General features: G+C 40.2%; 1 protein-coding gene across 1 annotated transcript; it reads left to right on the top strand.

The window, feature by feature from the left end:
• Window positions 1-975: 975 nt before the first annotated feature.
• LOC112254239 (ADP-ribosylation factor-like protein 8B-A) lies at window positions 976-19,247 on the top strand. Its single transcript, XM_024426606.2, has 7 exons — window positions 976-1,180; window positions 13,433-13,513; window positions 13,633-13,706; window positions 13,965-14,058; window positions 14,176-14,243; window positions 17,848-17,918; window positions 18,102-19,247. The coding sequence occupies exons 1-7, from the start codon at window positions 1,058-1,060 to the stop codon at window positions 18,149-18,151; spliced, it is 561 nt and encodes a 186-aa protein (XP_024282374.1). The 5' UTR covers window positions 976-1,057; the 3' UTR covers window positions 18,152-19,247.
• Window position 19,248: the final 1 nt, after the last annotated feature.

The raw sequence follows: 19,248 nt of genomic DNA, 5'->3' as shown, positions 1-19,248 counted from the left end.
TGTTTCGTTGTATTTCTGAAGAGCAGAGGAAGATTACTGTGGGCCTCAAAAGAATCCGGACATTAAAGGTTTTGTGTTTTGAACTTCGGAGTAGAGCACCCGTCAAAGGAGTCATCTCAGGGGTGACGATGGATGTTCAGGTTGAATACCTGTGAATACCTGCATGTGAAGCTTGGTTATGTAAGATACGCTGTAAAAGCTTTCGTCCCAAAACCAAAGCAGAGTAAGATTTGTAAAGGATTTGGCCATGTTTCAAATGTGTGCAGACGAACAGAGTGGGGATCTGGTGGGGATCATTATCCGGAGTTCCTGGGGTGCCATGTGAAGGAAATTGAGGTGGCAAAAGTTAGAGTGGTCAATTGAATCTCCTATGTGGAGGTGATTAATAGAAATGAGAAAACAAGTGAAGCTAGTGAAGAGATGGTACTGGAAACACCACAGTCTGTAGTAAATGTTTGCTGCCAGACAAAAGATACCTTGTGTGTTAAAAGGGTGGATTTTGTTGCATTCATTTTCACAGTTAAAAACTGTACAGCACAAGTCTCAAATAAGTCAAAGAAACTAGACAATATTGTGGCTGGGACTCAAGGATTTTACATCGAACGACTTGCAAGGAGACGTGCTGGCGTCAGAAGACCTGCCCTCTCAGGTTCCCCTTGAGCCTGTGTAGCGATTATATCTGTTTTATTTATTTGTTTTTTTTTAACAGAAAAGTTGTTTGATTTATTTATTTTTAAAAAATGTTTTGGGAGAATCATGTTTCCATTACATTGTGTGATCGCCAATATAACCATATAATAAGTAATTAGTAGAATTCTGCTTTTGATAAAAACGCTGTATCTGCCTTATGAATGAAAAATGAAAAATAGAAGATTCTAACATTTACTTTCTGGAAAAGAGCTATATGTTTCTGTAAAGCGCACCATGCTGCCTTGTTGACAAAATGAGAAGGGCACTCTTCCCTCCCCGCTTACGCCCGGTGCCCCACCGCTCAGCATAATCGAATCCTCCCACTGCCAGCTTTCTGCCGAAATTGAGTGGGAATATCAAATTCAAGATGCTGACACTTATAAACCGGCTTTTGGACTGGTTTAAGTCCCTCTTTTGGAAAGAGGAGATGGAGTTAACCCTGGTTGGACTTCAATACTCGGGGAAAACGACATTTGTTAATGTGATAGCTGTAAGTTTTTATTGTGCTGCTGTGCTAGCTAATGTTAGCACTAGCTAGCGATATGCAATATCAACTTAGCTAGTATCGTAAAGTTAGCCAGCTAGCCACCGTTAACGTACAATTAAGCATAGCTAATTATTATACCTTAAACTTACTGTACTAGTTTGTGAGGTTAGCTAGCTATAGCCGGTAACTAGCTAGTTAGCTAACGTTATATGTATGTTGATATTTGTTTGATGGCGATTAGAAGCAGAGGACTACGTTAGCTAGCTAACCACTTTATTGGAATTTGGCTACAGTACAGATCATGTTTTTCTCCCTAGACTAGGTTTCTTTCTAAAACATCTGGATTAACTAGCTAGCCACGTTAGCTGTCAACTTTTCATGTTTACAACTTGGCTAGCTAGTTAGCTGCCTAGCCCTTATCTTCCCAGAGAGTAGGCCCAATTGTTGGTCATCACAGACTGTCAAGTGTTATGCCGCGTTCAAAACAACTGGGACCTCGGAAAATAGGTGGTCAAACCATGACGTCAGTAATGTTCCGGTCGGAAAGTCGGAGCTCTAGAAAGTGGCACGAGTTACCAAGTTGGAATTCCGATTTGGATGACAGTTCAAAATGATTTTTTCCGAGTTCCCAGTTGTTTTGAACTACAGTAGATTTCAGATGATGATATTTATTGTGGTGGCATCATTGTACAGAGGTGGATTTCCCATTGATGTACACCATGGAGTTGAGAAACTCGGCTACATTGAACATTGTGCAGACCACACGGCCTCTGAGGCTGTCACACGGCCTCTGAGGCTGTATCCGACCTAAACAGCGGAGAGGTTTGGCCCCTCAACACTCTTATTTGTTGCAGAAATTGACCCACAATGCTGTTTACTTTCTGCATCTATAGTACCAGTCATAAGTTAGGACACACCTACTCATTCCAGGGTTTTTCTTAATTTTTTACTATTTTCTACATTGTAGAAAAACAGTGAAGACATCAAACTATGAAATAACACATGGAATCATGTAGTAACCAAAAACGTGTTAAACAAATCAAAATATATTTTATATTTGAGATTCTTCAAAGTAGCCACCCTTTGCCTTGATGACAGCTGTGCCCACTCCTGGCATTCTCTCAACTATCTTCATGAGGTAGTCACCTGGAATGCATTTAAATGAACAGGTGTGCCTTGTTAGAAGTTAAGAAGGAAAGAAATTCCACAAATTAACAAGGTGGAGGTGGTATACAGAAGATAGCCCTATTTGGTAAAAGACCGAATCCATATTATGACAAGAACAGCTCAAATAAGCAAAGAGAAATGACAGTCCATGATTACTTTAAGACTTGAATGTCAGTCAATGTGGAAAATTTGAATGAGTATCTGTCCCAACATTTGACTGGTACTGTATGTCATAACTACCTTTTTAAAGTATTTTTTAATACTAATCTTACTGTCCCCACTACAACAAACAAATACTAAAATACTCTAATTTTGTCCTTGAAACATTTTATTGAATTACTGTAGAATTCCATTCATTCCCATGAGGAGGAATTGCCAATATGAGGACCGGTGGCTTCAATGCCTTGAATTGGCCAATACGTAGCATCAACAATCCAGGGTTTTCTACAGTGCCTTCAGAAAGTATAAATACCCCTTGACTTTATTTCACATTATGTTACAGCCTGCATACAAAATAGATTAAATATATTTTTTTCTCTCACCCATCTACACACCAGAGTTCCCATTAGTTGTTTTTTGCCACAAAAAAAGTAGAAAATATGATTGATAAAACACCTGCCAATTGCGAGCATTTCACTTGCATTTGTCAATAAAAATAGTCAAGTATGATCACATTTTACAGTAAAATAAATGCTGCAGTAGATGTTTTCAAAGTATTTCTTCCGCTTTGTTTCATAGCTTGTAAATTAATCACACAAAGTCAAAGAACTATGAGTCTAATATAGCCTATTCCAGCACGTGCTGCAACACTGCCTGGCTGGGGGCTGTGCGTCTGAAGAGCTAAGTGAAAGATTAATTTTTAGAAGCGCTGCGCACAGGTATAAAAGTTGGTCTAATTTACTTAACACGAAAGCTTACTGAAGTGAGACTTTGTCCTTGTGTTTCTTGGAAATATACATTTTGTTCACAAGCTAGTTTTTTGTTTGTTTTATTAGGATCACCATTAGCTGTTGCAAAAGCAGTATCTTCTCTTCCTGAGATCTACACAAGGTTGTTTTCTATGTTTGAGTTTCAACTGATATGGAAGAGAAGACAACGCTTCCACTAGTCATACTCACTCACAGGCAGAAACATTACAAATCATGCTGATCAGTTTTTTTGTGTGTTGATGTAATTGTAGCTCAACTAAAATATTTTGGCTGCTAAAAAATCTGAGTGATTGATTGGTAGTTGTTTTAATCTTCCTGCCACAGGGGCTGGTGGGCCAAAAAGGAAATTGTATGCCCCGATGTTGGGTCAGTGCCACTTAAAAGTTTGTTTTGGGGCAATTTCCTACACTATACACGCTCAGCCATGCAATTATTTTTTTTTGCCAACAGTGATTTGAGGTTTATATTATTAGCCTAAATTATGAGTAGTGGGCTATCTTACATACTTCTGCAAATGCGATGATGGATGGATTGCTTTATTATAAAGGTGCATTTTTATGGTTAACATTTGCTTCCCCAAACTTGAAACTCATGCTCCGTCTATGCATACTCTAGTGATTTCGCTGTTCGTTAATTGTCTTATTGGCTGAGGAAAAGTAAATGTGGACAGTAACATCTTCAAAGTGCATGTTAAGGACACAAGTCATTGCATTCTCGACTTACCATCATCTAAATGTGATTTTTTTTTTTCATTCTGAGCACCGCGGGTGGACACACTCATCAGGTTACACACCCAATGCATATGGGCATGGTCAATTTCTCAAATGTCCAGTAAATTAAAATGTCTGGAACCACATTTTAATAAAGGAAACCCTGCTACACACAATACCACATAATGACAGTGAAAACAATTTTTTTGCAAATGTATAGAAAATGAGTTACAGAAATCTCATTTACAGAAGTATTTACAGCCCTTTGCTATGACACTCCAAATTGAGCTCAGGTGTATCCAATTTCCTTTGATCATCATTGATGTCGCTACAACTTGATTGGAGACCATCTGTGGCCCATTCAATTGGTTAGACATGCACACCTGTCTATATAAGGTCCCAAAGTTGACAGTGTCAGATCAGAAACTAGACCATGAGGTCCATGGAAAAATTGTGATGAGCCATATCTGGGGAAGTGTAATTTTAGACTGTTAAGTGTCCGAGAGCACAGTGGTCTCCATCATTGGGACATTGAAAAAATATGGAACTGTCTAGAGCTGGCCATCCCAACAAACTGAGCAACCGGGCAAGAAGGATCTTGGTCAGGGAGGTGACCAAGAACCCAATGACTACAGAGTTCCTTGGCTGAGATGGGAGAACCTACCAGAAGGACAATAGTTTCTACAGCACTTCACCAATCTGGCCTTTATAGGAGACTAGCCAGATGGAAGCAACTCCTGAGAACGCCTGGAATTTGAAAAAAAAAAAACACAAAGATTCTGAGCATAAGGCAAAATATTCTGTGGTCTGATGAGATAATGCGAAGTGCCATGTCTGGAGAAAAAAACAAGCACAGCTCATCACCTTTCTAACACCATCTTCACTGTGAAGCATGGTGGTGGCAGCATCATACTATGGGGATGCTTTTCAGTAGCAGGGACTGGGAGACTGGTAAGGATAGAGGGAACCATGAATGGAGCCAAATACAGGCAAACTCTTGATGAGAACCTGCTTCCGACTGCAAACGACCTTCAACTGGGGGTGAAGATTTACATTCAAACAGGACAATGACCCCAAGCATACAGCCAAAGCAATGCTGGAATGGCTTTAGAACAAGAATGTGAAAGTAGGGCTGGACGTTATGGCCAAAATATAATGTTTTAAAAGAATTAAGGTATTTTACGTTTTTGATTAATACAAGTTTTAAATATGCTTTGAGTAGTTCATGAACCTAGGGTGACAACACAAATTATACATGATTTCAATTGGGCTTTCTCCATTCTGATTTCTATACTGTTTTAATCCAACTTTAAACAACAAGAGAAATGTAAATTGGCATTTTTGTACATTTCTGCATTTCCTGCACTTAGGTATTTCCACACTTGTGCCATGCAGGGCTGCATGATATGAGCAAAACTGTTGGAATCATGGGAATATAATAATAATTATTTTAGTTCTATAGTTGTAATATAGTGGGCGTCACCTTGAAATCATTGTTGTTTGACATGATAATGAATAAACCAGGAAGGAAATATTGACAAGGTAGGAACCATAGTGTTGGTCAATGTTTCCAGGTGACCCTAATTAGTGTTACATTCCATGTTTTCTTACCTCATGTAGCTAACCAACATTCATGTTATACCTATTCCTCTCTCAGATAACGTTACACAAACAATATGCTTATCTAGGGGTACCAGGCTGTATTAGCTATCTACTTGTGCTCTTAGCTGTCTAACTAGTTTGCTAAATGTACTAACTAGCGATTAGCATTAGCAGCTAACAAGATTTAATTTAGTCACAACTTGCTAAGAAAATACAAACTTGCAGACAGTAAGATACACAAGGTAATTGTGGAAAGCCAGCATAGTTTTCACCAACATGTTGACCATGGAGACTGCAGCGTGAATGGCAAGAAAGTTCATGACTCCATGGTCGAGCAACTGCTCTCTCCTTGAGTGACGATGCAGGGCTTGGTGTGGGAAGCGGCCTTCAGCAGGCGGAGGTAGAAAGAAGACTCAAGTAGCATACAGAGTAAACTCTAAAAACTGACATTACACTCGCCTGAGTTGCGTATCACATTTAACAAACCAAACCTTCAAATACCGTTATTGAAGCGAAAGTAACCGGTCCACGCATCAATACCGTTATATAGTAAAAAACTGTATGAAACCCAACCCTATGTGAAAGGCCTTGAGTGGCACAGCCAAAGCCCAGACTTGAATCCCATTGAAAATATGTGGAAAGACTTGGGGATTGCTGTTCACCACCGCTCCCCATCTAACTTAAACAGAGCTTGAGAAAATCTACAAGGAAGAATGGGAGAAAATCTCCAAATCCAGATGAGCAAAGCTGATACATACCTATAATGACTCAAAGCTGTAATCGCAGCTAAGGGTGCTGTGTAAATGAGATTTCTGATTTCTATTTAATCCATTTTGTATTCAGGCTGTAACAACAAATGAGGAATATGTCAAGGGGTATGAATACATTCTGCAGTCAAATATACATAATTAGTCTTGACTCCAGACATGGACAGGTATAACTGGGTTCAGGAAACAAGGATATGGTCCAGAGTTGGCGGGGTCCCCCTACTGCCACAGTGTCGTTGTCTTTGCTCCCTTTGACCCAAAGCGGTCTTTTCACCAGTTGTTGGTAAAACAAGCAGGACAGGGCGTCTTACGCAGTCACTAGTGTTGCAACTATGATTTCTCAAAAGCAGAAAATGGTGATCCTTTGTCCAGATTCTTTGGAAATTGTGATCCTTTCTTATTGGCATAGCAGCAGTTTGGATGCGCAAGATCAAAGACCAAAAGACGCTAGTTGATCAAAAGATTGTGAAAGGCAGTTGTAGGTCCAATAGAACAGTTCCAACAGAACAGAATGAACTTGATGACCTATGCCATGCTCTGACTCCCTTCAGCAGCATGCTTGCCTCAACACCAACACAATCTCTTTTTCTACTGTCATTGCTAACAAAGATATCCAAAATGGATCAGGATTCGATACTTAAAGCTTCCAGGTAGCCTATAATTCCAGGTATGTCTTATAGGATGTAGAACGAGTAGGGTAGGTATACATATTAAGCCCACCAAAATCTAAGTTTAGACATTTCTAACATACAGTTGAAGTCAGAAGTTTACATACACCTTAGCCAAATAGATTTTAAACTCAGTTTCACAATTCCTGACATTTAAAAATTCTCTGTCTCAGGTCAGTTAGGATTGCCACTTTATTTTAAGAATGTGAAATGTCAGAATAATACTAGTGATTTTATTTAAGCTTTTCTTTCTTTCATCACGTTCCCAGTGGGTCAGAAGTTTACATACACTCAATTTGTATTTGGTAGCGTTGCCTTTAAGTAGTTTAACTTGGGTCAAACGTTTCGGGTAGCCTTCCACAAGTTCTCCACAATAAGTTGGGTGAATTTTGGCCCATTCCTCCTAACAGAGCTGGTGTAACTGAGTCAGGTTTGTAGGCCTCCTTGCTCGCACACACTTTTTCAGTTCTGCCCACAAATGTTTGATTGGATTGAGGTCAGGGCTTTGTGATGGCCACTCCAATACCTTGACTTTGTTGTCCTTAAGCCATTTTGCCACAACTTTGGAAGTAAGCTTGGGGTCATTGTCCATTTGGAAGACCCATTTGCGACCAAGCTTTATCTTCCTGACTGATGTCTTGAGATGTTGTTTCAATATATCCACATAATTTTCCTTCCTCATGATACCATACATTTTGTGAAGTGCACCAGACCCTCCTGCAGCAAAGCACCCCCACAACATGATGCTGCTACCCCCGTGCTTCACAGTTGGGATGGGGTTCTTTGGCTTGCAAGCCTCCAAACAGAACAATGCTCATTATGGCCAATCAGTTCTATTTTTGTTTCATCAGACCAGAGGACATTTCTCCAAAAAGTATGTTATTTTTCCCTATGTGCAGTTGCAAACCGTTGTCTGGCTTTTTTTATGGCGGTTTTTGAGCAGTGTCTTCTTTTCTGAGCGGCCTTTCAGGTTATGTCAATATAGGACTTGTTTTACTGTGGATATAAACTCAGCAAAAAAAGAAACGTCCCTTTTTCAGGACCCTGTCTTTCAAAGAAAATTTGTAAAAATCCAAATAACTTCACAGATCTTCATTGTAAAGGGTTTAAATACTGTTTCCCATGCTTGTTCAATGAACCATAAACAATTAATGAACCTGTGGAACATTCGTTAAGACACTACAGACGATAGGCAATTAAGCTTACAGACGATAGGCAATTAAGGTTACAGTTATGAAAACTTAGGACACTAAAGAGGCCTTTCTACTGACTCTGAAAAACACCTAAATGAAAGATGCCCAGGGCCCCTGCTCATCTGTGAACGTGCCTTAGGCATGCTGCAAGGAGGCACGAGGACTGCAGATGTGGCCAGGGCAATAAATTGCAATGTCCGTACTGTGAGACGCCTAACACAGCGCTACAGGGAGACAGGATGGACAGCTGATCGTCCTCGCAGTTGCAGACCATGTGTAACAACACCTGCACAGGATCGGTACATCTGAACATCACACCTGCGGGACAGGTACAGGATGGCAACAACAACTGCCCAAGTTATACCAGGAACGCACAACTGTCCGCAATAGGCTGAGAGAGGCTGGACTGAGGGCTTGTAGGCCTGTTGTAGTAAGGCAGGTCCTCACCAGATATCACCGGCAACAACGTTGCCTATGGGCACAAACCCACCATTGCTGGACCAGACAGGAATGGCAAAACGTGTTCTTCACTGACGATTCACAGTTTTGTTTCACCAAGGGTGATGGTCAGATTCGCGTTTATCGTCGAAGGAACTGGCGTTACACCGAGGCCTCTACTCTGGAGCGGGATCGATTTGGAGGTGGAGGGCTCGTCATGGTAGGGGAGGGGTCAGAGCATCATCTGACTGAGCTTGTTGTCATTGCAGGCAATCTCAATGCTGTGCGTTACAGGGAAGACATCTTCCTCCCTCATGTGGTACCCTTCCTACAGGCTCATCCTGACATGACCCTCCAGCATGGCAATGTCACTAGCCGTACTGTTCGTTCTGTGCGTGATTTCCTGCAAGACAGGAATGTCAGTGTTCTGCCATGGCCAGCCGAAGAGCCCAGATCTCAATCCCATTGAGTATGTCTGGGACCTGTTGGATCGGACGGTGAGGGCCAGGGCCATTCCCCCCCAGAAATGTCCGGGAACTTGCATGTGCTTTGGTGGAAGAGTGTGGTAGCATCTCACAGCAAGAACTGGCAAATCTGTTGCAGTCCATGAGGAGGAGATGCACTGCAGTACTTAATGCAGCTGGTGGCCAAACCAGATACTGACTGTTACTTTAGATTTTGACCCCCCCCCCCCTTTGTTCAGGGACACATTAATCCATTTTTGGTAGTCACATGTCTGTGGAACTTGTTGAGTTTGTTTCAGGTGTTGAATCTTGTTATGTTCCTACAAATATTTACACTTGTTAAGTTTTCTTTTTTTGCTGAGTTTAGATACTTTTGTACCTGTTTCCTCTAGCATCTCCATAAGGTCCTTCGCTGTTGTTCTTTGATTTTCACTTTTCGCACCAAAGTACGTTCATCTTTAGGAGACAGAATGCGTCTCCTTCCTGAGCGGTACGACGGCTCCGTGGTCCCATGGTGTTTATACTTGCGTACTATTGTTTGTACAGATGAACGTGGTACCTTCAGGCATTTGGAAATTGCTTCCAAGGATGAACCAGACTTGTGGAGGTCTACAATTTTTTGGGCTGATTTCTTTTGATTTTCCCATGATGTCAAGTAAAGAGGCACTGAGTTTGAAGGTAGGCCTTGAAATACATCCACAGGTACACCTCCAATTGACTCAAATGATGTCAATTAGCCTACCAGAAGCTTCTAAAGCCATGACATTATTTTCTGGAATTTTCCAAGCTGTTTAAAGGCACAGTCAATTTAGTGAATGTAAACTTCTGACCCACTGGAATTGTGATACAGTGACTGATAAGTGAAATAATCTGTCTAAACAATTTTTGGAAAAATTACTTGTCATGCACAATGTAGATGTCCTACCCAACTTGACAATATTATAGTTTGTTAACAAGATATTTGTGGAGTGATTGAAAAATGAGTTTTAATGACTCCAACCTAAGTGTGTGTAAACTTCCGACTTCAACTGTGGATATGCAATGAAAGATGAATATGAATTCATTTTTTTCGGTGCGATAAAAATGATTGATAAAATATGTGAATGTTTGGACTGGACTTAATCGGTACAGAATGTTTCCTTTAAGCTCATTGGTGTTCCAAATAAGCCCACTTCTTAAATAATCTTTTTTTTCAAACTAAGTTCTTATGTAACTTTAAATTATAATTATCTCCCCTAAAGTTATTAAAATTAATTGATTATTACTATTCATCTTGTAAGAAGTATTCATAACGGGGTGTCCGCAGAGATAATTTGGGGCTAGGATTTTGTTCTTGCCAACTAGTACATACCTTAAACTAATCATAGACTTCAATGGTGTGTTCATTTGTTGAATCATGTGTGTTACTGCTTGGTTAGAACAAAAACCTTCACCCTCGCTGGCCCTCTGTGGATAAGATGCCATGCACAAACATCTCTTTTTTCTGAAAGCTGATTTACATTTGCTGTACTCCTATTCTTGTTAATTATACTGAACCAAAATATAAATGAAACATGCAACAATTAATGGTTTTTCTGAGTTGTAGTTCATATAAGGAAATCAGTCAATTGAAATAATTTCATGAGGCCCTAATCTATTGATTTCACATGACTGAGCAGGAGCGCAGCCATGGGTGGGCCTTGGAGGGCATAGGCCCACCCACTGGGGAACAAGGCCCAGCCAGTCAGAATGAGTTTTTCCCCACAAGGGCTTTATTAGAGACAGAAATACTCCTCAGTTTCATCAGCTGTCCGGATGGCTGGTCTCAGACGATCCCACAGGTGATGAAGCCTGAAGTGGAGGTCCTGGGTTGGCGTGGTTAAATTTTGCCTGCGGTTTTGAGGCCTTTTGGCCAAATACTCTAAAATGACGGAGGTGGCTTATGGTAGAGAAATTAGCATTTAATTCTCTGGCAACAGCTCTGGGGGTCATACCTGCAGTCAGCATGCCAAATGTACGCTCCCTCAACTTGCGACATCTGTGGCATTGTCCTGTGACACAACTACACCTTTTAGAGTTGCCTTTTATTGTCCCCAGCATAAGGTGCACCTGTGTAATGATCATGCTATTTAATTAGCTTCTTGATGTGCCACACCTGTCAGGTGGATGGATTATCTTGGCAAAGGATACATTCTCACTAATAGGGATCTAAACAAATTTTGTGTGTAAAATTTGAAGCTTTTTGTGCATGTGGAAAATGTCTGGGATATTATTTCAGCTCATGAAACATGTGACCAACACCTTTTACATGTTGCGTTTATTTTTGTTCAGTGTAGTTCAACTTGTCTTCCTAAAGCCTGTCTGAAGACGTTTTTAAAATCTCCCTCTCTACTGTTGGACCAAAAAAATTTGAAACACCTAGACGAATGAGGGACAACAATATGACAATGTCCTGTCCCTAACTGCATGAGTAGTCCATTTTCTCGTCCCTCATTTGTTCTTTTTTTTGTACCACTACTTGTAGGTCTTCTATCCATGATTCTTATCTCTGTATCAATGACTACCTGTCCACTGCATACATCTTGGAGAGACTACAGAGGCTTTCAGTTTTTGTAAAGAAACCATGGCTAGATGCATGATATGCATAATGGTAGTTTGAGTATTTTAATCAACTTAAATCTGAAGAAATGCTCTCAACACACAATCTCAATGTTGCAATGCATACTAGGCTTAATTGGATGATTGCAATGAATTATGTTCAAATATTTTTTGAAAAGTTTCCTCAATATTTGGAAACCAATGGTCTGGGGTGTAAATATACACTATATACTACAATATTATGCAAAGTTAGTGTTGATAATATTGAACTATATTCATTTATTTACATTCTGTATAGAGGGTGCTACTTTTTATTTTTAAGTCCATCTGATAGAGATGTAAAATTGACAAAAGAAAACATCTATTTATAACAAAGCAAGGTTAATTTAACAGTAATATAAGACAAATTGCATTAAATGTTAGCTGTGAATGCTTGATCTATTATATTTTTGTGGTTCACCAGTTATGTTGCCACTGTATTGACTGACATGTGGTACTGTTAGCATGAAAAACACATTTTCAGTTGGCAAGAAATGGCATACTAGATGGGTATTAAGTACTGTCATGTGCATATGTCAACACAGGAATCTCGTAATTTTACATTAAGCCAGATCACTTATCTGAGAAGATGCTACAAATATCTGAAAAATGTCTGAGTCGCCCCATACAAATATTTTTTTGCAGCTTTGAAATTGGCCAATAGTAGGAACTTACACAACTGTCAATAACCTTAATAATAAAGCATCTGATTGGCTTAGAATGAAAATCTGGTATGGATACAACTAAATGAACTGGTTAAAACATTAAATAGCAGAAAGTGTTTATTTTTGTCTTTTGAATCCAAAGATTGAAGTGGGTTTAATGGGTACATGGGCTTAATAGGTACACTTACCCTAACTCTTCCACCAGTGCTGTAGTGAATGAGATACTTGCCGTTGATAGGGAAGTGCCCACGTGGTTGGTTGTAATCTGTTTGACTTGAGTAAAAAGGAGTAGGATGTGGGTGGTGGTTCCAGCTCGGCTTCAGTCATGAGACCTTTCGCACCCACTTCCTCTTATCCCTAGTCAAGTGACTAAGTCATGTGCTGTTGCATACTGTATATGCGCTAGACAAAGCATCGGCCTATTTCTTGCTGAGATACTGTTTGGATTACACAGACGGGGAAGAGGGCAGACATCAGAATTACTGAAATTATTTCCCTGCCCTATCGTCAAGAGTGTAGCCTGTGATTTAGGGTTGGCTAAAAATACACAATTTTCAGTGATCTTAGAATTATTATAGAAGATTGGGTCTGCATGCCAAACATATTTCCTCTAGAGCCCTCAGACAACTTTGGATTTCGAAGTCGGTTCCACAGCTTTTTTGGGGGGTGCAATTTAATTATCAGGTAGAATAGAACCAGCAAGCTCCAGACCTCGTAGTTCTAGAGCAGTGTTTCCCAAGTTCAGTCCCCTCCCCTGATCTAGTCTGTGACCTTCACATGCCTTTAGGCCTAACGGTACTTGTGAAACTACCATGAACCTTTTGCACGTGATTATCTATTTTCTCAAACGGAATAACAGGAAATGTGCAAAATCTAGTAAACTACAATGAGGCCTAGGTTTGTCTGACATTCTTAGTAAGTATAGTGGCAATTCCAGATGACATCACATGCAATTTGACCTAGATTTTCTGTTTTGTTTATGTCAGCCCAGCTTGTACATCTAAAAATGTTTTGACGGCCTTCTCTTCTTTCTCAGTCTGGGCAATTTAGTGAAGACATGATCCCAACAGTCGGATTCAACATGAGGAAGGTCACAAAAGGCAACGTTACCATCAAGGTAGGTCTTCAGTCACTACAGTGTGTTGGTTACTGTAATGTTCCGCAGTGACAATCTATACCGACTGCATGAGGAAATGAAAATACCTAGGCTAATTTTCATTCTTCTGGTTTTCCCAGATCTGGGATATAGGAGGGCAGCCGAGGTTCAGGAGCATGTGGGAGCGCTACTGTCGGGGAGTTAACGCAATTGTGTGAGTATCTGAGTTTGGCCATTCCTGTCAGTCTGCATGGGTACAACTTGAAATGCGGGAAGAGGACAGAAATGCTGAAGATGGATTGTTCTGTTTAGGGTTATAGTTCAGTGGCTACAAGTCGGTGTTTGAACATTGTGATGGGCATGTTTTGTACACTTCCATTCCTTTTCAATATGCACAACACTTGCTCTTTTAGATTTTTGATGCAATTGTAAACTTGTGACCTGTTTAAAAAAATAAATAAAAAACTTTTAGATATATGGTGGACGCAGCAGACCATGAGAAGGTGGAAGCTTCCAGAAATGAGCTACACAATTTGTTAGACAAGCCTCAGTTGCAAGGAATTCCTGTAAGTAGGCCTACACTCCAGAAACTGCTACGAACACATGTAAATGAGGGAGTTTCTTTATATGATCAGTCAGCAGACATTTCTGCCACACAAGATCTAAACTGTTATGCTTTTTAGGTTTTGGTGCTTGGCAACAAAAGAGATCTCCCCAGTGCTCTAGACGAGAAGCAGCTCATTGAAAAACTGTGAGTATGAAGATAAGTTATTAGGCAGTGTTGTAATACTCAAGTCCCAATTTTTTTGTTGTTGTTTTGTTTTCATGACTTGGATTCTACCATGACTCAGACATGCCTTCTCGTGACTTCTCGGTATTTGCACTTTGATTGGATGGGCTACTATGTTACACAGAATATTAGCAGCACTGGGTTGTGCATAGCATCAAGGGTTCTGTCCTCTAGCAGTGGAAAGGACATGCCAAATCAGGCATACACAGCCTACATCAGCTGGTGAGTTGCCAGGGAAGGAAGAAATGTTTGTGGGCAGGCAGGCTCCACTCCGCCTCCGATCAAAGGCTACATATTGTGCAAACAACATTTGCTTTCTCCTAGCCACCAGCCTACTGCTTTACGAAATTGAAAACAATCGTATGGCGTTTAACCAGTTAAATATATCTAAATGTCATCTACATCATCCCCAAAATGAATAATTTATCATGAGAGGGCCATAAACAATAACTAGTAATGCTGCATACTCAAAGAAAGGTTAAAATCTCACTTTTGAGGACACAAGCTCAAGTACAAATGATAAAAATATGAAATATTTTATGGTGCATTTCTTATTCAACAAAACTATGAATAAGACCTATGCTTTCTAAATATAGCATAATCTAATTATAAAACGACTAACTTCCTTAACTGTACAATATGTACATATTTGTGTGTTTAGTGTTCGAGAACAGTTTCTTATTTTGGAATGGTTTCTCTTGATCAAAACGTTTATTCGTATTGCTTAGAACGTCAGAGATCTAGCTTGGCTTCCTGAACTCACCTTTCATTTCATAGTAATCCTGTCCCTCTGTGACAGTGTTTTTTTTTGTGTTTAAAATCTGAATGATTTTAGATTTAAGGGCTATAAATCGATCTCCGAATGTGCTACCATGATGAAACGACTCTCTCCTGCTTATGATGTAACAATTGCAGGAATGTGCTTTGTCCGTGGCTGTGATATAGGGTTCAGCAAGGAGTTGATGGACAGTCGGAAGAGTGAATGAAGTGGTAGGAGGGACATCCCAGCTTCAAGGGGTTTCAGATTTCACGTCGTGCGTCGCACATGTTCAGAAGAAATTCTGCTGTGTCAGTGGGAACAATTTGGATCTACGGTATCCACAGATCGATTTATAAGATAAAATGTTGATCGGAACTGGTACCCGAACCATGCAGGTCCTCTATAAAGGAGACCTTACATCCTGAGGTTTTAATAGTAAAACAACAGTCTAGCTATTTTTCTCTCTCTCTCCCCTTGAATATAGAAGAGTAGGCTCTACCCTTCTGCTTTCCCCCCTGCATTCCATAGCCAGGTTTGATCAAGTCTAACTTTTAGTTTGCACTGCAACTAAAAAAAAAATGGACAAAAAAAGTACCTGAAAGCCTGACTTATCATTCCTTTATGTAATAAATAAGTATTGAAACACAGGTATTGAGTGTAGAACTGAGGTAGTGATCAATAGTAAATTAGTTGGGGGTTTTCATGAGGGAGTGGCGATATACTGACATTCTGTGGCGACTAGAAACTATTGCATAATAAGACCTATTATAAATTGATGGACTCGTGACTTGACCATTGGTGACCCGGACTTCAGCCATAGTGACTCGGACTTGAGTACAGGGGACTTGGGACTCGACTACAGCACTGGTATGAGTCGTTCCCTACCAGTAAACCCACAGCAGTAATCTGTGATGCATCTGAGCGTAGGTAGTTTAACAACTAATTCTAACAGAATGACAGGAGAGTCCCTCTCATTTTGCCTTACCATTGTGAGTTAGGGCCTGTAGTGGCTAGGTTCTAACATTTCAAAAGGCCACTACTTTAGATGCTTTTACAAGGACTAGTTCAAACACTTTTCCCCAATTGAGATTCTTGAGAGTTTTGTTCTCGTTGCAGTTCAAATGTAATTCATTACTCGCACAGAAAGAATGTCCAGGTTTGTCACACAGATTCCAGTTGATGAATGGCATAACAAAGCAAGAGTTTCTGGGTGTTCAAATCAAACTTTATTTGTCACATGCGCCGAAGACAACAAGTGTAGACTTTACCTTGAAATGCTTACTTCCCTTAACCAACAGTGCAGTTCACTAAACCAATTCCAAGTGATATTGATGAAGTCAAAAAGGTATAATACAGCAAAGGTAAAGGATGAAATAAAACAAATATCAACGATAAAGTAAATGGTTCAAACGGCTGGAAAGTGTTTCTTTCCACAAGAGATTATGGCAACAACTAGATTTAGGCATACATTGTGCCTCCTAACATTTAAACAAAAGAGCTGTTCATTTGTCTTCCATGCTGTGACCTTGGATGCGCTTATTCACTTCAAGACGGGTACCCTAATGTGGTAGCAGGAGAAAGACGTTCATATCGCACACAATGACTCAGTCACATTTTCTATTTTTTTAATCTACCCTACTGTTCAAAGTTTGGGGTCACTTAGAAATGTCCTTGTTTTTGAAAGAAAAGTATTTTTTTTTTGTCCATTTTTAAAATAACATCACATTGATCAGATATACAGTGTAGACATTGTTAATGTTGTAAATGACTATTGTAGCTGGATTTTTTAAATGGAATACAGAGTACAGAGGCCCATAATCAGCAACCATCACTCCTGTGTTCCAATGGCACATTGTGTTAGCTAATCCAAGTTTATCATTTTAAAAGACTAATTGATCATTAGAAAACCCTTTTGCAATTATGTTAGCACAGCTGAAAAATGTTGTCCTGATAGACTAGTTGAGTATCTGGAGCATCAGCATTTGTGTGTTCGATTACAGGCTCAAAATGGCCAGAAACAAAGTACTTTCTTCTGAAACTTGTCAGGCTATTCTTGTTCTGAGAAATGAAGGCGCTTACATCCGAGAAATTGCCAAGAAACTGAAGATCTCGTACAACGCTGTGTACTACTCCCTTCACAGAACATCGGGCTCTAACCAGAATAGAAAGATGAGTGGGAGGCCCCGGTGCACAACTGTGCAAAAGGACTAGTAGTACATTAGAGTGTCAAGTTTGAGAAACAGACGAGTCCTCAACTGGCAGCTTCATTAAATAGCACTCGCAAAATACCAGTCTCAACGTCAACAGTGAAGAGGCGACTCCGGGATGCTGGCCATCTATTTGACGTTATTTTAATGGACAAAAATGTCTAAGTGACTCCAAACGTTTGAACAGTAGTGTATATATTTATGACCTTAACTATCTTGGAAGATTACAGTTACCATTCTTGAACATGAAGTTTGCTTTTATAAAGGGCTACTTTGCTGGAGGTTTTAAACATGTCTATCTTAATCTCACATCAGCAAAGAGCTAATGGTTTTTATTTTAGAGGAGGAGCAGTTATGATTTATACATTTATTTTTTTGCCATTTTTATTTATTTTTATATATAGAAGCGTCGTTCTTACTGAACCATGGCCCTCATTTTCCATTGGAAAAAAACACTGCATTCTATTTTCTCGGTCACTTGTACCGTACTGCTATTAGAAATGATCCAGGTTTTCACAATGAACCAGCTCCCTCTGCTGGCCAGTTCAACAGTTTTTAGCAGGTTATCAGTTTCCTTTACCGCTCTTCCTTTCTACAGGAACTTGGCAGCTATTCAAGACAGAGAGATTTGCTGCTACTCTGTTTCCTGCAAAGAGAAAGACAACATGGGTGAGTAAGATGGTGACAGGAGGGTGACAGGTCTCGTGTGTCCCAGTGGAAGGCTGAAGGAGAGAGCACTACACCACTGTCCACCCAAAGTGGCTATATAGGTGTCCGTTGTTTCACCCATTCACCTGCTGTCTCCTGTTTCTCACGCTGATCACCCTCCCCCATGCCTCTCCTGCCTTCCAGATATCACACTGCAGTGGCTCATCCAACACTCAAAATCTCAGAGAAACTGAATGTACCGGAACTGCACCCTCCCAGCTCCATCTGCCATATTACCCTCATGCCACACCATGCTCACGCTGATGTGTAGTTGTCCCTCCCAACTCAGTTGCTGCACTGTGCTGCTTGTGCCTCCCCCCTGTTGTTGTTGTTATCCCCCCACAACCCCTTGCACTACTAAAAGATGGTACCCCCTGGTCTATATCATATTCCAAGGCCCATGAGTCACAGAATCGCCGTTGCACCTCCTCCAAGAGGGGCTACTTCAGTGTCCTGAACAGAGCGATTCAGTCTGCCTTCTGCGTCCTCCAGGCGGCACGGCAGACGTTTCCCAGGTCTGTAAGCCCAATAGCCCAACTCTATAACACCAGTGCAGGGTATGCTATTGTAGTTGTTCAGCCACTCACTGGGGCCTCTAATCAAGATACATGTTCTCCAGACAGTCCTGTATGATGCTAGAAGAAAGTACATAGACCTGTTTATATACATCATTGGGACTTCCAGGTTCCCCTCCTGTTTGTCAGATTGTAACTTTTATGGCTATTGCCAAATCCAAATGTTTTTATTTTGAGGACATTTGTAATATTTTTGAAATGAGAGCAAAGGAATAAGTAAATAGCTCAGCAGCCAGGTGTGTACACATATCAAGCTGGTAAGATTTTTACTGACATGAGCGTATGATTATATTTGAAAAGTTTGAATGTACTGAAGGTAAAGCTGTAGTGTTGGTTGTGTGGTTTGTTTTGAATTTGCCTCAGTGGGATGATGTCCTCTGCGGTCTATGAGAGAGAGAGAGAGCGAGAGAATTCAAAGTGCCTTGTGTAATACCTCTCATCCCTGAAGTAAAGCAGCATGCAAGGTGTGCTTACCTTTGCAATAAAACATGAACACCACTGGGATATATTGCAGAAATAAAAAGGCATGCTTTTAATTTAGACATTGTACTGTTGTGTTTGCACTCAAATTGCAATATTTGCTGTGGTACACTTTTGAAAATGATAGATATTAATGGTGTCAATTTATTATTTTGTAAATATGTTAAATCTGGGTTGATAAGAAGGGTTGAGCTGTGCTTAGAGTAAGTTTGTAATAAAAATTAAGGGAAATGTTT

The sequence above is a fragment of the Oncorhynchus tshawytscha genome, linkage group LG07 (assembly GCF_018296145.1).
Source record: "Oncorhynchus tshawytscha isolate Ot180627B linkage group LG07, Otsh_v2.0, whole genome shotgun sequence".
NCBI classification, from domain to species: domain Eukaryota; kingdom Metazoa; phylum Chordata; class Actinopteri; order Salmoniformes; family Salmonidae; genus Oncorhynchus; species Oncorhynchus tshawytscha.
This window is presented reverse-complemented; position numbering and strand designations above follow the sequence as displayed.

Coding starts and splice junctions, on each gene's coding strand:
- LOC112254239 (XM_024426606.2), top strand. CDS start 1,058: ATGCTGACACTTATAAACCGGCTTTTGGACTGGTTTAAGTCCCTCTTT. Junction 13,707..13,964: donor CGGGGAGTTAACGCAATTGT/GTGAGTATCTGA, acceptor AAAAACTTTTAG/ATATATGGTGGACGCAGCAG. Junction 14,059..14,175: donor CTCAGTTGCAAGGAATTCCT/GTAAGTAGGCCT, acceptor TATGCTTTTTAG/GTTTTGGTGCTTGGCAACAA.